The sequence below is a fragment of the Mizuhopecten yessoensis genome, unplaced genomic scaffold (genome assembly GCF_002113885.1).
Source record: "Mizuhopecten yessoensis strain PY_sf001 unplaced genomic scaffold, ASM211388v2 scaffold10425, whole genome shotgun sequence".
Taxonomy (NCBI): Eukaryota; Metazoa; Mollusca; class Bivalvia; order Pectinida; family Pectinidae; genus Mizuhopecten; species Mizuhopecten yessoensis.
The window spans coordinates 11,940-34,908 of record NW_018408540.1 but is presented as its reverse complement, the minus strand read 5'-3'; the positions used below and the strand labels follow the sequence as shown (position 1 = coordinate 34,908).

General features: G+C 35.0%; 1 protein-coding gene across 3 annotated transcripts in view; it reads right to left on the bottom strand.

The window, feature by feature from the left end:
* Positions 1-2,904: 2,904 nt before the first annotated feature.
* Positions 2,905-22,969, bottom strand: part of LOC110460540 — a 31,327-nt gene continuing 11,262 nt past the window's right edge. For 2 of the 3 annotated variants that reach the window (XM_021513503.1, XM_021513506.1), the window contains 4 exons: positions 20,208-20,405; positions 16,972-16,989; positions 11,600-12,108; positions 2,905-6,850 (listed from right to left, as the gene is read on the bottom strand). In XM_021513503.1, the coding sequence (XP_021369178.1) occupies positions 11,617-12,108; positions 16,972-16,989; positions 20,208-20,405 (708 nt within the window). In that variant the 3' untranslated portion in view covers positions 2,905-6,850; positions 11,600-11,616. The remainder of the gene's footprint in view (positions 6,851-11,599; positions 12,109-16,971; positions 16,990-20,207; positions 20,406-22,969) is intronic. The other variant, XM_021513504.1, reaches the window with a different exon arrangement.

The window sequence follows — 22,969 nt, the reverse complement described above, 5'->3', positions numbered from 1 at the left end:
TATTGATCCTTGTTACGAGACACGCCTAATTATCATTTTGAAAGTTGCAATTTAACGAAAATCCACGAGACTGATAGGGTGTTCCTCGCGACTGATGACTTCACTTTCAAATCACAACGTGATTCAGAAGTTACTGACAGAAAAAATTGTTAACAGTTTAGATCGGATTAAAAGCAAATATGAACATCTGCCAATAACAGCGCCCAAATCACTAGTATTTCTGTTCTGGGCGACAACAAAGTCTATTATATTTTTTCTTTCTTTGACGGCTCCATTTCTCACCAATTTGATTCTATATCAATTAGACGTTTGTCAGTACTGTTGCCTTGGTATAATTCAAAGGCATTGGTGATCTTGCTGTTTTATGTAAACGATCGGGAATGAAAGTAGAAACTAAAAATAGACCCGGAAGTTCTGATTGATTCTGTCCAACTGGTTAAGTCAATATTGTTGTTTGCCGATATTGATCAAATCATCACGATATGGAAATGTCAATTCTGTAAAAAAACAAACACCGATATTTCTTAAAGAATAGCAGGTTGTAGACACGGAAATAGCCAGCTTTTAACGAGAACCCTGATGACAGTTATGACATCAATTTCATTATTTGCTCTGAAAGTCGCTCCAGATTGCTATGACATCAGGAACAGAATATGTTTTGCCTTCAGTTTTGTATGTAACCCATGTTAGATATTTTAGTATTTGAGTTTGCTCTGTTTTACATGACTTGTGTGACCTGTTGTATACGTAACCTGATCCAGTAAGTGTACACGTGTTCTGTGGAATGTGACCAAACCAGTCGGACGTGACGTTGACATGATGTATACCTAATAATGATATACATTGTATTACATTGTAACAATGTATGCCCACTCATGATGATATACATTGTATTACATTGTAATAATGTATACCCACTCATGATGATATACACTGTAATAATGTATGCCCACTCACAATGATATAGATTGTAATGTTATTTTTGATTGTTGTTAATTTATATTAGAGGCTGCTGATCTGTTGTTTGTTGACTTTTCATTTGAAAGAATAAATTATAAAAATTGAAGTACTGTATTAATTATTATTGACGGGTAAGTGCAGTCTTTGTCATCCATCTGTCCAAAGTCAAATATTTACTTAGAACAACTATACTGTTAAACTACGATGCCTAAGGTGATGGCATTAAGCAAGATAGGAAGCAGGCTTATCAATTTTATTGAAAAGAATGACCTGGACCCATTTGCAAGGTCAAGGGGTCAAATTTGATAAGACGGAGTGAGGCAGTGTTTGGCAATTAACATGTAGTAATGAGAGACTATCTACATTGATCAAATGAATGACCTAAAGAACTTTCAAGGTCAAAGGAGGTCAGTTTATTATAATATATACGCAACTTTGGAATATGCAAGCAACCTACTGTTCGCGAATAGCATACCCAAATATATTACCTTGACCCCCATTCCAAGGTCATGGAAATTGAACCACTTCTGAATGACCAAGAGGCCTAAAGTGATGGCATTTAGCACGTAACAAGCTGGGTCTAAATATTTTCAAGTTTTTGTCCTTTACTTCTGAAAAAAATCTAGTTTCAAGGTCACAAGGACCAAATCTACACAAATATTGAAAAAAGAAAAACATTTGAAATAAATTGTCTGATGAGATTTTGTTAGTTGCATGCTGAGATTAAATGGTGTTCATATAAATGACCTTGACTCATTTCCAAGGTTTCTGGAATCAAAGAGTGTAAAACTTAAACTAAATTCTTCTACACGTCGGCCCAGTTTCAAGGTCACGGTAGTGGTCAAATGTGTTAGAACATTAAAACAATGTCTTCTGAGAAGCATAGAATAATGAGTCATTATAGTTGGTCCTATTCTGTGAAGTGCTATGAAGAGTGGGATCTGAATCAACCGCCAACGCCATCTTGAAGGTCTGATTTCAGCACAATAACTTGAAATTTTCCAACTAACGTTCTTAGGTGAAGAGCATGAAATTATCATGTTTGTATCAATCTGACCTTGCCCCTCTTTGAAGGTCAAAGATAAGAGATGAAAGCCAAAAGAGCGATAGAGGAAATTTGACCTCTTTATCTTAGAGTAGAAAATCGTTGCTAACCAGTTTCTCGATATGTGTCATAAACATATTCTAACATGTATTTATAGATGTTGCATTAAACATTAAAGGATTGTACTACATAATACACTGGGGATATTAATGTATAGACTGAAACTGAAGTGCACTCTGAAGAAACCGAGAAGCACTTCAGTATTAGGTCTATACATCCAAAGACCAATCTATTATCTTGTCCAATCCTTATAAGAAATTGTGAAATTAGAAAACTGTTATTTCTTGAAATATGTGTCGTTTTCATTTCCAACAAAAAAATAATGTCTTTCTTCTTAATGGCGCTCTGATTTGTATGTTGATCAATCAAATGCCGTGTTTTAAATCCCCATGCGGCGCCAATGACACGCCAATCTAGGGGAGACGGAGACTCATTTACACCCGGTATAGATCTTCATCATCCGTTATAAAATCGAGTTATATTGCTCCATCTTTTTAAGAATTTTAAAGATACATGTATAATTTTTATCACACGGATATGTGTAGTGGAACTGGACTGTAGCCACCACCGGTACCCAGGTATCTCAGTTGGCGAGAGCGTCCGTCTAGAGTGTGGTGGTCCTTGGTTCGAAACCTAGTCTGGCATTTTTCCTCTCCTAACATTACACTTGTGGTAAAGAAATCCATCGAACAACCTTATGTAAATTATTGTCATTTGTATATAACTACAAACAACAAACATTTATTCGAATTGTGTGAAAAATCCCATAAATACTCTATATAGACCAAATATTTAGACATATGCAGACATATATACATAGACAACGATGACCATGACCAGTAAGAGACATCTTTATTGACTTCTGAATACAGGGTTGACGACAGTGTATGTAAGGGGAGGTAACCTCTTGAGTGAGAATTTTGGCCTTCGTAAAATTGTTTGTGTTTCCGTATGTCATACAAATAGTTGATATTTTAATCCAAAAAAAAAATACAAACAAGGAAGAACGTTTCACAATTTTATTATAATTGTCTGTTTTTCCCCTTGGCAGCTGTATTGCACATAAATAATATTGTACGGTATTGTTTTATTAATATCAGATAATTTAAATTTATCTATATATGTTTGTTTATTAATGACTTTTATACACAAATGGTGATGAGTATAAACAGATAAATATTTACATAAAAAGTTATGATATACAAACAACCTTTCCTCCATCAATCATCGATAAGACAAAACATATATATGTATTACACATGTACATTTACAGTTATTAAATGAATGAATACATGGAAATAAATTTTATCATTTATGTAATTTAAAAATTGCTGACATGTTTTGTATTATTTAAAACATGTTCAACATTTCTGTAGTGAGATTAGTAGACGGAGTAAATAATATTATAAAATATCTAACTTTATACCCAATACGTAGGAATTCTGAGGACAACCCAGGTACAATATGTTATCATAGTAAGATATACACTTAACGAGACTTGTTTTTCTTTCCGAATTTCTTTCTACAAAACAGCTGTTACAATTTAAGTCTACAAAACATATTTGTATAATTCACGAAATACATTGTAGTTGCCATGTACGACACTGTATAAGGTATTATCCTCTACCATACACATAGTAATATATTGTGTATCATGTATGACACTGTATAAGGTATTACCCTCTACCATACACATAGTAATATATTGTGTATCATGTATGACACTGTATAAGGTATTACCCTCTACCATACACATAGTAATATATTGTGTATCATGTATGACACTGTATAAGGTATTATCCTCTACCATACACATAGTAATATATTGTGTATCATGTACGACACTGTATAAGGTATTACCATCTACCATACACATAGTAATATGTAGGCCCATTACATATCTACCCTGTCGACATACCTACCATGCCCTGTATACGCCATATCTGGTCTGTAAGGTCATATCTACCCTGTACATGTTATATCTACTGTTGACATACCTTCCCTGACCTGTATACACCATATCTGGTCTGTAAGGTCATATCTATCCCGTACATGTCACATCTACTGTCGACATACCTTCCCTGACCTGTATACACCATATCTGGTCTGTAAGGCCATATCTACCCAGTACATGTCACATCTACTGTCGACATACCTTCCCTGGCCTGTATACACCATATCTGGTCTGTAAGGCCATATCTATCCCGTACATGTCACATCTACTGTTGACATACCTTCCCTGACCTGTATACACCATATCTGGTCTGTAAGGTCATATCTACCCCGTACATGTCACATCTACTGTCGACATACCTTCCCTGACCTGTATACACCATATCTGGTCTGTAAGGCCATATCTACCCAGTACATGTCACATCTACTGTCGACATACCTTCCCTGGCCTGTATACACCATATCTGGTCTGTAAGGCCATATCTATCCCGTACATGTCACATCTACTGTTGACATACCTTCCCTGACCTGTATACACCATATCTGGTCTGTAAGGTCATATCTACCCAGTACATGTCACATCTACTGTCGACATACCTTCCCTGACCTGTATACACCATATCTGGTCTGTAAGGCCATATCTTCCCTGTACGCGCCATATCTATCTACTACTGGTACAAATCATGCATCACCTGCTCCAGATCCATTACAGTCGAAATATATATAATATTTATCCTGTCTTTATTATATATTATTAGATGGTCAAGTTGCAAAATGGTCAGCACACTTGATTTCCACATTAAAATATATCGGGTCATCTAAGATGTCATAATCTTCCAATTTGTGAAATCAAGTTGAAGTATATTATCTACAAATCTCAAAGAGTGTATGTCTTATTAAAAAATATATATTCACCATGCAGATAGGATAACAAATTGTAAAAATGTGATAACAAAGTTACCTCCCTTTACTAATCATGGGGAGATAACTCTTCTATTCAGGTCCATGCTACAAGCAGGTGAGATAAAGATACTTGCACTAGAAGATGAACTACTGATGAAAATATCACCTTGGTTGATAGTATCTTATATCATTGAACATACAGTTCTATACAAGGACATGTGTATTAACTAATAGAAAATAACTGGAATAATAGGCAGTACTTCTGACGGGTATAAAAGTATAAATATGGAGTATAAAGTAGTCTGATGGCAGTATAATGTATTTTAATTAAACTTACAATAAAATAATGTAAAATTTTACAAATATGAGTTCTAACAACCTACTGGTCTGTATACACCTCTAGGTCGTTTATACAGGGTAGACCTATAGATGTTGTACCACTATACAGAGGGAAGTCGTTTATACAGGGTAGGTCTATAGATGTTGTACCACTATACAGAGGGAAGTCGTTTATAAGGGGTTGGTCTATAGATGGTGTACCACTATACAGAGGGAAGTCTTTTATACAGGGTAGGTCTATAGATGTTGTACCACTATACATAGGGAAGTCGTTTATACTGGGTTGGTATATAGATGTACCACTATACAGAGGGAAGTCGTTTATAAGGGGTTGGTCTATAGATGGTGTACCACTATAGAGAGGGAAGTCGTTTATACAGGGTAGGCCTATAGATGTTGTACCACTACACAGAGGGAAGTCGTTTAGACTGGGTAGGTCTATAAATGTACCACTATACAGAGGGAAGTCGTTTATAAGGGGTTGGGTCTATAGAGGGTGTACCACTATACAGAGGTCAGAGGGAAGTCGTTTATAAGGGGTTGGTCTATATATGTACCACTATACAGAGGGAAGTCGTTTATAAGCGGTAGCTGTATCGACAAAGAGCGTATAAACACACTGTACATGGAATAGCAGGAGAGGGGGCTAGATCTCCACCCTACTAGTAACCTATAACATACACTGTATATACGATCTCTATCGATAGGGGAAATGTCCCAGGTTGAGCAACATGAGAAATATGCAATGTCGTCACATTGTTATACAGGTAAACAATACTGTTCGCTCACTCAGTTTTAGCTTGACAAAGGGGCAAGTCGGTCTTGAAACGTTGCAACATATCTAACAGGTACATTGTTTGTGTATAAAGTAAAGTTTTGTTATAACCCTTTTTCATTGTCTGCTATTATCGACGACTAAAGGATAATAGTTAAACTTTCACATCCAATACATCATTGTGTTACACTGACCTCACTCACAACCACAGCCAATACAAAATCACTTTTGCATTTAGTTACAACTATTTCACAGGAAAAATATTTTGTGTTAATTGATGAGGAGAGCCGTGATATCGAGATATTTGGCATCATAATCATAATGGTTGTAATCAGGGCCCCGATGTTCAAGGCTGGTTGGCTTAATGATGACGCACACAAAAAAGTATCTTGTAAAAAATATTGAAATTCAACACTAAATTTATTTCTATGGAGATTCAAATTAAAAAATTTACTACCGGAAACAAAGGAAATATTTGTATATTTCAGATATTTCTCACATTCTGTGATTGTTTTTGTTAAAGATTTATATTTAGCTATTCAGACCTTCATCAGCTGGGCCGAGTTCTCTATTTCTCAACAAAAAACATTCATACATTATCATCCACCAGCAAATGTCCTCACAGATATTTGTATCATGCAGTGGTTGGTTGTTCGGAGGGCATCGTCAGGGCTGTAACCAGACAAATTGCTTATATTGTTTGTCAATGTGGAGACGAGGAGAGAGACCGACTCGGGAGACAGAATATTGGTCATGTGATGAAATTGGAGCCAATCAGGAGACAGCGTTAAAGCACTTGGAGGAAACAGGTTTATCTGCAAACAGAAAAACATGTATTACTGATTATAAAAATATACAAACTTACCAGGTAACACCTGATGTTTATTTTGTAATACATTGGATTAATGTAATCATTTCTCTATTGAACTACATCAATAAATACATACAAAGATATGCAGCAAGCATTGCTTTCTGGGAAAGGCACTCATATTCACAAACTTTAAATATATTTGATGAGTTCTACTGAAACAATCCCAGGTAATCCCTGTCAATGGACCACATTAGAATTAGTGAACAAAGTAATTGTTTGTATCCAATCCCAGGGAATCCCTGTTAATGGACAACATTAGAATTAGCGAACAAAGTTATTGTTTGTGTCCAATCCCAGGTAATCCCTGTCAATGGACAACATTAGAATTAGGGAACAAAGTTATTGTTTGTGTCCAATCCCAGGTAATCCCTGTCAATGGATAACATTAGAATTAGGGAACAAAGTAATTGTTTGTGTCCAATCCCAGGTTATCCCTGTTAATGGACAACATTATAATAAGGGAACAAAGTTATTGTTTGTGTCTAATCCCAGGTAATCTCTGTTAATGGACAACATTAGAATTAGCGAACAAAGTTATTGTTTGTGTCCAATCCCAGGTAATCCCTGTCAATGGACAACATTAGAATTAGGGAACAAAGTTATTGTTTGTGTCCAATCCCAGGTAATCCCTGTCAATGGACAACATTATAATAAGGGAACAAAGTTATTGTTTGTATCCAATCCCAGGTAATCCCTGTTAATGGACAACATTAGAATTAGCGAACAAAGTTATTGTTTGTATCCAATCCTGGGTAATCCCTGTTAATGGACAATGTAAGAATCAGGGAACAACGTTATTGTCTGTATCCAATCCCAGGTAATCCCTGTTAATGGACAACATTAGAATTTGGGAACAAAGTTATTGTTTGTATCCAATCCTGGGTAATCCCTGTTAATGGACAATATAAGAATCAGGGAACAACGTTATTGTCTGTATCCAATCCCAGGTAATCCCTGTTAATGGACAACATTAGAATTTGGGAACAAAGTTATTGTTTGTATCCAATCCTGGGTAATCCCTGTTAATGGACAATATAAGAATCAGGGAACAAAGTTATTGTTTGTATCCAATCCCAGGTAATCCCTGTCAATGGACAACATGAGAATTAGGGAACAAAGTTATTGTTTGTATCCAATCTCAGGTAATCCCTGTTAATGGACAATATTAGAATTAGGGAACAAAGTTATTGTTTGTATCCAATACCAGGTAATCCCTGTTAATGGACCACATTAGAATTAGGGAACAAAGTTATTGTTTGTGTCAACTAACATTGATAAAAACATAACAAGATGAACTCCAGGTGAAACAGTATAGGAAACATGTCATAGTGACTCCTCTGCCATCCCAAGAAGTACCTCCATACCATATATGGTAATTACAAGTGAAAGAGATATAACTATGACACAATTTCAATTATTGAGGTCAGAGGTCAAAAGACAGGTCATACTGACCGAGAGTTTGTACAACACATCTCTACCATCCCAACATGTTGTATACCACATATGTTAAACTACAAAACTACAGATATAACAGTATACCACTTTAGTAAACTACAGATATACCAGTATAGCATATATGTAAAACTACAGATATACCAGTATAACATATATGTTAAACTACAGATATAACAATATAGCATCTATGGTAAAACTACAGATATAACAGTATACCACATATGGTAAAACTACAGATATACCAGTATACCACATATGTTAAACTACAGATATACCAGTATACCACATATGTCAAACTACAGATATACCAGTATACCACATATGGTAAACTACAGATATAACAGTATACCACATATGGTAAAACTACATATATAACAGTATACCATATATGGTAAAAATACAGATATAACAGTATACCATATATGATAAAACTATAGATATAACAGTATACCATATCTGGCAAAACTACAGATATAACAGTATACCATATATGGTAAAACTACAGATATAACAGTATACCACATATGTTAAGCTACAGATATAACAGTATACCACATATGGTTAAACTACGGATATAACAGTATACCACATATGGTAAAACTACAGATATAACAGTATAGCACATGTGGTAAAACTATAGATATAACAGTATACCACATATCGTAAAACTACAGATATAACAGCATACCACATATGGTAAAACTAGAGATATAACAGTATATCACATATGGTAAAACTAGAGATATAACAGTATACTATACCACATATCGTAAAACTACAGGTATAACAGTATACCATATATGGTAAACTGTTATATCTGTATTTTTACCATATGTGGTAAACTGTTATATCTGTATTTTAACCATATATGTTATACTGTTATATCTATAGTTTTACGACATGTGCTATACTGTTATATCCGTAGTTTTACCATATATGGTAAAACTACAGATATAACAGTATACCACATAAGATAAACTACAGATATAACAGTATACCACATATGGTAAAACTACAGATATACCAATATAGCATATATGGTAAAACTACAGATATAACAGTATACCACATATGGTTAAACTACAGATATAACAGTATACCACATATATGGTAAAACTACAGATATAACAGTATACCACATATGGTAAAACTACAGATATAACAGTATACCACATATGTTAAACTACAGAGATACCAGTATACCATATATGTTAAACTACAGATATACCAGTATACCACATATGGTAAACTACAGTTATAACAGTATACCACATATGGTAAAACTACATATATAACAGTATACCATATATGGTAAAACTACAGATATACCAGTATACCACATATGGTAAACTACAGATATAACAGTATACCACATATGTTAAACTACAGATATAACAGTATACCACATATGGTAAAACTACAGATATAACAGTATACCACATATGGTAAAACTACAGATATACCAGTATACCACATATGGTTAAACTACAGATGTAACAGTATACCACATACAGTAAAACTATAGATATAACAGTATAACATATATGGTTAAACTACAGATATAACAGTATACCACATATGTTAAATCTACAGATATAACAGTATACCACATATGGTAAAACTACAGATATAACAGTATACCACATGGTTAAACTACAGATATACCAGTATACCATATATGGTAAAACTACAGATATAACAGTTTACCATATATGGTAAAACTATAGATATAACAGTATACCATATATGGTAAAACTACAGATATACCAGTATACCACATATGGTAAAACTACAGATATAACAGTATACCACATACAGTAAAACTATAGATATAACAGTATAACATATATGGTTAAAATACAGATATAACAGTATACCACATATGTTAAATCTACAGATATACCAGTATACCACATATGGTAAAACTACAGATATACATATGGTAAAACTACAGATATAACAGTATACAGTATACCAAATATGGTAAAACTACAGATATAACAGTATACCGCATATGGTTAAACTACAGATATACCAGTATAACATATATGGTAAAACTACAGATATAACAGTATACCGCATATGGTTAAACTACAGATATACCAGTATACCACATATGGTAAAACTACAGATATACATATGGTAAAACTACAGATATAACAGCATACCATATATGGTAAAACTACAGATATACCAGTATACCACATATTGTAAACTACAGATATAACAGTATACCACATATGGTTAAACTACAGATATACCAGTATAACATATATGGTAAAACTACAGATATAACAGTTTACCATATATGCACTAGACAAACGTCGGAACATAAGAATGGTACACAGAAGACTAAGTCAGATATATGAATGGACAGACAGCGTCACATCTGGTAGTAACCTACACAGGGGTTTGGAGTGACTAACAATGGACAGACCGTGTCACATCTGGTTGTAACCTACACAGGGGTTCGGTGTGACTAACAATGGACAGACAGTGTCACATCTGGTAGTAACCTACACAGGGGTTCGGTGTGACTAACAATGGACAGACAGTGTCACATCTGGTAGTAACCTACACAGGGGTTCGGTGTGACTAACAATGGACAGACAGTGTCACATCTGGTAGTAACCTACACAGGGGTTCGGTGTGACTAACAATGGACAGACAGTGTCACATCTGGTAGTAACCTACACAGGGGTTCGGTGTGACTAACAATGGACAGACAGTGTCACATCTGGTAGTAACCTACACAGGGGTTCGGTGTGACTAACAATGGACAGACAGTGTCACATCTGGTAGTAACCTACACAGGGGTTCGGTGTGACTAACAATGGACAGACAGTGTCACATCTGGTAGTAACCTACACAGGGGTTCGGTGTGACTAACAATGGACAGACAGTGTCACATCTGGTAGTAACCTACACAGGGGTTCGGTGTGACTAACAATGGACAGACAGTGTCACATCTGGTAGTAACCTACACAGGGGTTTGGGGTGACTAACAATGGACAGACAGTGTCACATCTGGTAGTAACCTACACAGGGGTTTGGTGTGACTAACAATGGACAGACAGTGTCACATCTGGTAGTAACCTACACAGGGGTTTGGTGTGACTAACAATGGACAGACAGTGTCACATCTGGTAGTAACCTACACAGGGGTTTGGAGTAACTAACAATGGGACAGGCTTAAAGTAGGTGAATTATCAAACACCACTACTGTTACGAAAGATACCTTGATTTTATGTTGTTCTACTCCTGGACGTTGACAACCATGTCCGGGAATTCCTCTTCCAAAACGTCCTGCGGATCCTGGATCTTTTTTTCCCAGAAGTTTGCCCTGGCAGCGATACATCCTGATCTTATTTTCGGTGTTGTTTTTTTCTCACTAGATGTTGTAACAATGGCATCACTTGATTGGCTAGTTGGGGCAAATGGCGCCATCTTTTTCTGATGGGCTACAGGAGATTGTGTCTTTGGTTGAACTTTGACCTGAGATGTAACAGTTGTTTTGATTGGTGTCTGCTTGGCTACTGAGGCTGGGAAGGTGCCACCTTTTGTTTCTGGAAAAATTTGTGTGGCTTCATCATGAATTGTGATCTTTGGAGTGGGAGCCAGGTTTACGGTTAGGTGACTTTTCTTCTCATGCTGATCCTCTGCTGACTCATCAAAATCAGTCGACGACTTCTTACGAAATCTCTCTAACTTCTCTTTTGGCACGGTCCTGGCAGTAATACTGTGTACCTATTAAAAAGAAACATATAATATATACATCATATTTAAATCCGATAACACTATTCCATCAAAATTTTACACTAAAATTGTTTAACATAGGACAATAAATGTGCATGTTTTTAAATGCTTATAACTATAAATGTATGAATCTATTTCTGGCATTTTCAAAAATGTTGACTATTTTTATTTTATTTAACACATCAGACATGCAATATGACTTTGCACAAATCAAGTATTTGTTGCTGAAAATTTGATCTTGGATCAAAAGTTTGGTATTCAATAGGCTGAAAGTATACTTTAAACCCCACACTTTTAAACAATTAGAGATCATGCACATACAAGTATATTTTATATAGCTCTTCATATGTAAATCAGGAGAAAATCATAACATTACATAATCAATAACTCATTGATCATCAAAGGTACCGCAGTCATAAAAATAAAACTTAAAATGTTTAACAATTAATTTGCTTCTTCATATTTTCACTGAAAAAGAGGTCACAGAATATGTACAGGTAGCATGTATTCAAAAATACATCCGCAGTCGATATCCTGTAAAATTGATATAATGCCATTTATCTATATACAGTAAAACCTTGATATAAAGCCATTTATTTATATACAGTAAACCCTTGATATAATGCCATTTATTTATATACAGTAAAACCTTATTATAAGGTCAGTTAGTTATATACAGCAAAATCTTAATATAATGCCATTATTTATACACAGTAAAACCTTGATATAATGTCTTTTATTTATATACAGCAAAACTGTGATATAAGGTCAGTTATTTATATACAGCAAAATCTTAATATAATGCCATTATTTATACACAGTAAAACCTTGATATAATGTCTTTTATTTATATACAGCAAAACCTTGATTTAATGTCAATTATTTATATACAGTAAAACCTTGATAAAATGTCAATTAATTATATACAGCAAAACCATTATATTATGCCATTTATTTATATACAGTAAAACCTTGATATAATGTCATTTATTTATATACAGCAAAACCTTGATATAATGCCATTTATTTATATACAGTGAAACCTTGATATAAGGTCAGTTATTTATATACAGCAAAATCTTAAAATAATGCCATTATTTATACAAAGTAAAACCTTGATATAATGTCTTTTATTTATATACAGCAAAACCGTGATATAAGGTCAGTTATTTATATACAGCAAAATCTTAATATAATGCCATTATTTATACACAGTAAAACCTTGATATAATGTCATTTATTTATATACAGCAAAACCTTGATTTAATGTCAATTATTTATATACAGTAAAACCTTGATAAAATGTCAATTAATTATATACAGCAAAACCATTATATTATGCCATTTATTTATATACAGTAAAACCTTGATATAATGTCATTTATTTATATACAGCAAAACCTTGATATAATGTCATTTATTTATATACAGCAAAACCTTGATATAATGCCATTTATTTATATACAGTGAAACCTTGATATAAGGTCAGTTATTTATATACAGCAAAATCTTAAAATAATGCCATTTATTTATATACAGGAAAACCTTGATATAATGCCATTTTGTTATAAACAGTAAAACCTTGTCGAAACATTCTCCAATGGCAAATGTTCTCCAGACAACTAACTGCAAAATCAGAGGTTTTTCTTCTGGATTAATCTATGGTAGATTTAGTTGGTGGGAAAATGTCAGTTTTTGCCTACATCATTACAAACTGTTATGTAACAAAAATTGTTCAAAAATAACGATATGTTAAAAAAAAATGTACAGACATTTATCATACCAGACTGGTATTGTCCATCAGGTACATCATGGACGGAACCTAACTACATAGAGGTAAAATTATCATTTCTATAAATACTGATACAGAGTTATGGATTATTTATTAACAAATTGTGACGGTCATGCTTGAACAGTTATAATAAGCTTTGTGATCTATATAATTATCATGGTGATCAGGTAAGGATTAGTAAACAGGTTTAAAATTGTAAATAAAATCCAGCACACATAATGTTTTAAGTTTTGACCCCTTAAACATTATATAATTTGTTAATCTGATCTTAGATGAAAACATTTAAGTACATGTAGACTAAGTGAAAATCAATCAAATTAATACACCCAAGGTAATGAAATTGAAATCATGAAGAAACATGGAATTTTTGTTTCAAAGTTTCCCCTACAGAAATGTATCAGTGAAATTTTCTAAAGTTTAAAAGTAAAAATTAATAAAAACCTACTCTCAGAATTATCATCAGAATGAAATTTTCAGAGAAGATATTCAAGAATTTGAAGAAAGAAATCTACAAAAACAGATACCATTTTTGTTTTCTCCTGCTGACCGAAAAAAGAAGAAGAAGAGTATTGGAAGAAAAATAAAAATAAAATAACCCAGAAACTTTTGAACCAAATTGACCGATCCATAAATATTTCAAAGTCAGATTTTATTCTTTCTGTTAATTATTAATATGTTAGATATTGTATTTGTAAATGTGTGTTTCCCTTGAAATGTAATCAGAGTTAATTTTTTATATTAACAATCCTGACTCCAATTTCATGATCTTTGCTTTAATTCAAAGAAATAAGTCATAATTTTTCACAGGAAAACAGATAACACAGCAAAAATATCCTTAAAATTTTTCTTAATTCAAATGATAAAAAAACAGTTAGTAAATTTCTTTAAGTTAAGAAATATTTTTGAGACAGGGGCCAGTATTAATCCTTTGTCTACTTTAAAGAGATTTATGTTAAAAGTTATCTCCCTTATAATCAGTTCAATAAGCAAAAGAGTCAAATACGTTTATAGTGAATCCCCGGGCCTGAGGGGACCTATACCTCTATCGGTCAACTCTACAGAAAACATGTTTATACTGAACCCCGAGGGACCTATACCTCTATTGGTCAACTCTACAGAATCCATGTTTATACTGACCCCCGGGGGACCTATACCTCTATTGGTCAATTCTACAGAAAACATGTTTATACTGAACCCCGAGGGACCTATACCTTTTTTGGTTAACTCTACAGAATCCATGTTTATACTGACCCCCGGGGGACCTATACCTCTATTGGTCAATTCTACAGAAAACATGTTTATACTGAACCCCAGAGAACCTATACCTCTATTGGTCAACTCTACATAAACAATGTTTATACTGAACCTCGGGGGACCTATACCTCTATTGGTCAATTCTACAGAAAACATGTTTATACTGAACCCCGAGGGACCTATACCTCTATTGGTCAACTCTACATAAACAATGTTTATACTGAACCTCGGGGGAGCTATACCTCTATTGGTCAACTCTACAGAACTCATGTTTATACTGAACCTCAGGGGACCTATACCTCTATTGGTCAACTCTACAGAAAACATGTTTATAGTGAACCCCGAGGGACCTATACCTCTATTGGTCAACTCTACATAAACAATGTTTATACTGAACCTCGGGGGACCTATACCTCTATTGGTCAACTCTACATAAACAATGTTTATACTGAACCTCGGGGGACCTATACCTCTATTGGTCAATTCTACAGAAAACATGTTTATACTGAACCCCAGGGGACCTATACCTCTATTAGTCAACTCTACAGAAACCATGTTTATACTGAACCCCAGGCGACTTATACCTCTATTGGTCAACTCTACATAAACAATGTTTATACTGAACCTCGGGGGACCTATACCTCTATTGGTCAATTCTACAGAAAACATGTTTATACTGAACCCCGAGGGACCTATACCTCTATTGGTCAACTCTACAGAAACAATGTTTATACTTAACCGCGGGGGACCTATATACCTCTATTGGTCAACTCTACAGAAAACATGTTTATACTGAACCCCAGGGGACCTATACCTATATTGGTCAACTTTACAGAAACCATGTTTATACTGAACCCCAGGGGACTTATTCCTCTATTGGTCAACTCTACAGAAACAATGTTTATACTGAACCGCGGGGGACCTATACCTCTATTGGTCAACTCTACAGAAACCATGTTTATACCGAACCCCAGGGGACCTGTACCTCTATTGGTCAACACTACAGAAACCATGTTTATACTGAACCCCAGGGGGCTTATACCTCTATTGGTCAACTCTACAGAAACAATGTTTATACTGAACCTCGGGGGACCTATCCCTCTATTGGTCAACTCTACAGAAACCATGTTTATATTGAACCCACGGGGACCTATACCTATATTGGTCAACTCTACAGAAACCATGTTTATACTGAACCCCAGGGGACCTATACCTATATTGGTCAACTCCTCAGAAACCATGTTTATACTGAACCCCAGGGGACCTAGACAATTACAAGTTCTCTATAAGTTAATATACAACATGTTTATAACAAAACACAGGGCACCTACAGTTGTAGAAAAGCAGTTCTCTGCAAGTGAAAAAACCCCATTTACAATGAACCCCAGGTGACCCCGGAAATTAGGCCTTGACAGTAAAACATGTTTATAACGAGCACCACAGGGGTTAAAAACCAACTTATCTAAAAAAAAACACCAGATTTATATACAACCCTTGGGATCTAAACAATCAGAAAACCTCAACAGACCTAGGAAACTGGTTCTCAAAAATCTCTAAAGGCTAGAGGTATTCATATCATGTATATATATATATAAATATATTCTAAATATTATGGGTAATATGAGAGGAATTCTGCTTATAGTGATTGCTGTATAAAACCAAAAACTATTACAGAGCTAATATTATATGCTAGCTAGCGATGATAAACTACATAGAATTATCTAAATATGAATTATCGCTCAGTAGGATTAATTTGCTAGTGAGGAACACACAGAGAGATTAAAACCCTCGACTTTGTAATTACTTACCGCGTCAGTAGCAACACCCTGTAGTGGTTTATAACATAGGTACAAATTAGCCTACTTTCATTTTTCAGTTGTAATGTATTACTTCAAACAAGAGGCCCAGAGGGCCTGTATCGCTCACCTGAATACTTAAGCAGTCATAGCAAAATATTCTCATTAAATTTTATACTGTACTACAAATAGTTCACTCACTAACTATGTCGACTCCATCAGTTGAAACTACCAGCCAAATATTATTATATGATTTTATGTTTTTTGATTCTTCTTCTGAAGTTGTTTGAAGTGTTTGGCATATTTTCCTCTGTGGCCTTGTAAGTAGACAAATCTTATGAATTCATTCCTTTTGGTACTTCAGAACAAATTATTTGAAATGTTGTTGACCTCTGTGACCTTTAAAGTAGGTTAATGTCATTTTCATTTGCAAACTTTGGTGAGCTCTATCCCAGGAAGCCACCAGCCAAACTTTGGTGAGTTCTATGCCAAGAAGCCACCAGCCAAACTTTGGTGAGCTCTACCCCAGGAAACCACCAGCCAAACTTTGGTGAGCTCTATCCAAGGAAACCACCGACCAAACTTTGGTGAGCTCTATCCAATTGAGCCAGCAGCCAAACATTGGTGAGCTCTATCCAAGGAAGCCACCAGCCAAACTTTGGTGAGCTCTATCCCAGGAAACCACCAGCCAAACTTTGGTGAGCTCTATCCAAGGAAACCCCCGACCAAACTTTGGTGAGCTCTATCCAATTAAGCCACCAGCCAAACATTGGTGAGCTCTATCCAAGGAAGCCACCAGCCAAACTTTGGTGAGTTCTATCCCAAGAAGCCACCAGCCAAACTTTGGTGAGTTCTATCCCAGGAAGCCACCAGCCAAACTTTGGTGAGCTCTATCCCAGGAAGCCACCAGCCACAAATGAAGATTCTTTACCTTTCAGTTATTCAGAAAAAGGTATTTGAAGTGTTTGACATATTTGACTCCTATGATATTGAAAGAAGGTCAAGGTAATTTTCATTCTCAAACTTTGACGGGTTCTTTCCAAGGAAGCCACCAGTCAAATATGAAGTTTATACCTTTTTTTTCTTCAGAAGATGTTTGAAGCATTCGACATATTTGACCACTGTGACCTTGAAAGTAGGTCAAGGTCATTTTCATTCTCGAACTTTGTCATGCTCGTTACCAGGAAGCCACCAACCAAATATGAAGGTTCTACACCTTTCAGTTATTCAGAAGAAGTCGTTTCAAGTGTTTTACACATTTTACCTCAGTGACCTTGAAAGTAGGTCAAGGTCATTTTCGTTCTCAAACTTTGTCGGGCTCCTATCAATGAAGCTTTCTGCCACATATCATGACTTTAGGCCTATCCGTTCTTCAGAACAAGTTGTTTAAAGGAAAAGTTGACGGACGACAACGGACGAAAGACGGAAGACGGACGCCGCACCATGACATATGCTCACTTGCCCTTTGGGCAGGTGAGCTAACAAAACAATCATGTCACTTTCAATTTCCAATTATTATGCATTACTCAGAGCAAGGTCAAAGTGCATTGTACTTTTGATTTTCAATCATAAAGTATTAATTTTTGTTTACAGAATAATTAGTGCTTTGCACTACACTGAATCAACCAATTTCATACGAATGCTTATTTCTAGTCTTAGAATAAGACAAAATAAATAAGACTTAACAAATCTGTAAATTAAACAGTTTGGCATTATATTAAAAAAATCCCCAACAGAAATCAAACCTGTATACAGTATAAAGTTATTTTACAGGCAAACATTCACACCTGGTCGTCATATAGAGTTGTATTACATAGCAAAGTTTAGTGAATGGTTCTTTCAAATTATAGTTAGCAAAGAAATGAAAAGTAGTTGTAAGTCTTTATATCTGAAATTAATCCACTGAAATGCAAGATTATAAATATCTTTATATACTGCGCAGTATCGTGCGAGTTAAGGCTAGTCCTCTGTAAAAAATATGTACATTTTCAATTTCTAGCTGTAGTGTAAACAAAACTACCGTAGATCCGGCTACACTATAAGTGTATGTACACTGTGTTGTTTTACATGTGCAAAATAACGATCATATTGACAAACCAATTAGGCGACACTTTGTTCAATACCTCATAATAGATGTGTGAGGGTCTATGAGCCCACTCATCTCAGTTCATATAATTATATACCTCCTATACACTGCTTTGCCTGTGACCTTTTATTCACAGACTTTTGTTTCCTTCATATCTGTTTCCTAGCATATTTTTTTCCAAATTACCAATGTAGTTAAAAAACATATAAAAGTCAGTTTTTCCAAAATTTGAATATTTGTATGTATTTTTTTTTGGCATTTTTGTCATTCTCATAGAAGTCCAGCAAGGTATGGTTTTCTTGTGAGAAATGATTTAACAAAGCTGGAGAAAATACTTTCGAATACTTAGTTACAGTTTTTGGTTCCAAGATCCTTAACAACACATTTCAATTACAGACAGTTTAAACACACTCATTGTTAGTCTGGTTTCTATGACAATTACAACCAAGTTGTAATATATATATATATGCACCTGTTCAAGTGTTTACAGGTAGATCTTTGAAAATGTCTTTTGTCTTCAAAAAACATCACAGTTAATCATTTTTATACAATAAAATTATCTTATAGTAGTGGTTGTATCTTTGGGATCATTAGTAAAACAAATCTACAATAAGTTACTATACAGTCAAATTGTACCTATTTCAGTCAGTCAATATTCAGTTTAACAATTGAACGCTTTCAACAACAAAAATTGTCTGTTTTTAATCAATGTTTTATCAGATTAATATTGAAAAAGAAACACGTCTGTTTAGTCCTGTTAAATATTATAAAATCTGTATTTTTCAAGAGAAATACATATTCCTGTTATCATGACTTTTTCCTATTGTGGTATAGAATACAATTGAAAAAAACCCAAAACATTGTATCAGAGTTTGTTTTTTCTTCAAACAGTATCTAAAAAAGGTCTTCTCAGATTGGTATTTCCAGAGTCATTGTAATTGAAATATATCAGCTCAGTCTTCATTGTGATGTGTTTTACTCTGAGAAATAGATTACTCATTTGACTATATATAGCTATCTACTGATTAAGGCAAAGAGCAGGTGTCAATCAAAGTTTCAGAGGCGTGTCTTAGTTAGCCTTACGTAACACCAACAACCATGCACCACTACACCATTACGCCAGTCAAGCGTATCCAAAAAATAAAACTCAAAGGTAGCTAACCCTTTTAATCGACGATTCATCTCCTGGATCACTGAACATGGCCTTCAGTCGATTAACTGACGGAAGCTCCTTGATTCCAGAATCCTCGTTTAGCTCTGTCCGACTTTCTGGAAGTTCTGCTTCACTCGTTTGACCGATTATGGTGGTAGGAAGAGCGCGTAATTTAATCTGGCTCACTGAAGATTCAATGGAGGACACCTAGTGGAAAGAAAGATTTAATAAAATTACAAATGAAACTTATAACCATATACATTACAGTACTGTAATCTGTCAGAATGAACAATGATAACATACTATCAGGTTTCTGCATAATAAATGATGTCAAAATATTTGATTTTTTTTTACACAATAACGCAAAGAACAAATTCTTGCAAAATCATCTATAAATCATCGTAATGCGCATCTTTAATAAAACATTTACAATAAACAAAGACTGAGGATAGCCCCTTGACTTACTCCCACAATTGTCTACAATAAACAAAACCTAAGGATAGCCCCTTGACTTACTCCCACCATTATCTACAATAAACAAAGACTGAGGATAGCCCCTTACCTTACTCCTACCATTGTTTACAATAAACAAAGAACGAGGATAGCCCCTTGACTTACACCCACCATTGTTTACAATAAACAAAGAACGAGGATAGCCCCTTGACTTACACCCACCATTGTTTACAATAAACAAAGTCTGAGGATAGCCCCTTGACTTACTCCCCCCATTGTCTACAATAAACAAAGACTGAGGATAGCCCCTTAACTTACTCCTACCATTGTTTACAATAAACAAAGACCGAGGATAGCCCCTTGACTTACTCCCACAATTGTTTACAATAAACAAAGAACGAGGATAGCCCCTTGACTTACTCCCTCAATTGTCTACAATAAACAAAACCTAAGGATAGCCCCTTGTCTTCCTCCCACCATTATCTACAATAAACAAAGACTGAGGATAGCTCCTTGACTTACTCCCACCATTGCTTACAATAAACAAAGACTGAGGGTACCCCCTTACCTTACTCCTATCATTGTTTACAATAACCAAAGACTGAGGATAGCCCCTTGCCTTTCTCCCACCATTGTTTACAATAATCAAAGACTGAGGATAGCCCCTTAACTTACTCCTACCATTGTTTACAATAAACAAAGACTGAGGATAGCCCCCTGCCTTACTCCCACAATTGTCTACAATAAACAAAACCTAAGGATAGCCCCTTGACTTCCTCCCACCATTGTCTACAATAAACAAAGACTGAGGATAGCCCCCTGCCTTACTCCCACAATTGTCTACAATAAACAAAACCTAAGGATAGCCCCTTGTCTTCCTCCCACCATTATCTACAATAAACAAAGACTGAGGGTACCCCCTTACCTTACTCCTATCATTGTTTATAATAAACAAAGACTGAGGATAGCTCCTTGACTTACTCCCACCATTGTTTGCAATAAACAAAGACTGAGGATAGCCCCCTGCCTTACTCCCACAATTGTCTACAATAAACAAAACCTAAGGATAGCCCCTTGACTTCCTCCCACCATTATCTACAATAAACAAAGACTGAGGATAGCCCCCTGCCTTACTCCCACAATTGTCTACAATAAACAAAACCTAAGGATAGCCCCTTGTCTTCCTCCCACCATTATCTACAATAAACAAAGACTGAGGGTACCCCCTTACCTTACTCCTATCATTGTTTACAATAACCAAAGACTGAGGATAGCCCCTTCACTTACTCCTATCATTGTTTACAATAAACAAAGACTGAGGGTACCCCCTTACCTTACTCCTATCATTGTTTACAATAAACAAAGACCGAGGATAGCCCCTTGACTTACACCCACCATTGTTTACAATAAACAAAGTCTGAGGATAGCCCCTTGACTTCCTCCCACCATTATCTACAATAAACAAAGACTGAGGATAGCTCCTTGACTTACTCCCACCATTATCTACAATAAACAAAGACTGAGGATAGCTCCTTGACTTACTCCCACCATTGCTTACAATAAACAAAGACTGAGGGTACCCCCTTACCTTACTCCTATCATTGTTTATAATAAACAAAGACTGAGGATAGCTCCTTGACTTACTCCCACCATTATCTACAATAAACAAAGACTGAGGATAGCTCCTTGACTTACTCCCACCATTGCTTACAATAAACAAAGACTGAGGATAGCTCCTTGACTTACTCCCACCATTATCTACAATAAACAAAGACTGAGGATAGCTCCTTGACTTACTCCCACCATTATCTACAATAAACAAAGACTGAGGGTACCCCCTTACCTTACTCCTATCATTGTTTACAATAAACAAAGACTGAGGATAGCCCCTTGACTTACTCCTACCACTGAATCTAAAGGATTTCTGGTTAAAGCTACAGACCAGACCACATAGTAAGTTAGTGTAAATATACTATTGGCTGAAAGAATCTATAAAAAATCATTTCCTTCAATATTTTACATATCTACCAAAAATATTCCTAAAACTAATGGTCATTTGAACATAACATTATAAATCTCTTGTCAATATTAATCTCACACCAAACACAATTCCTGCAGTACCTTAATTATATAAAGAATTTTCTGTAAATGAAGCTTTTAAGCAATAAAAAAGCAATTAAATAATAATTACTGTCAATAGCAGAAAAGCAGGCTAATATATAAATAAAGCAACATAATTTTTTTTATTATTATACAAAAGACAGAGATCTTGTATAGATGTCAACCGTTTATGTAACCTGTCTACACTGAACCCTGTT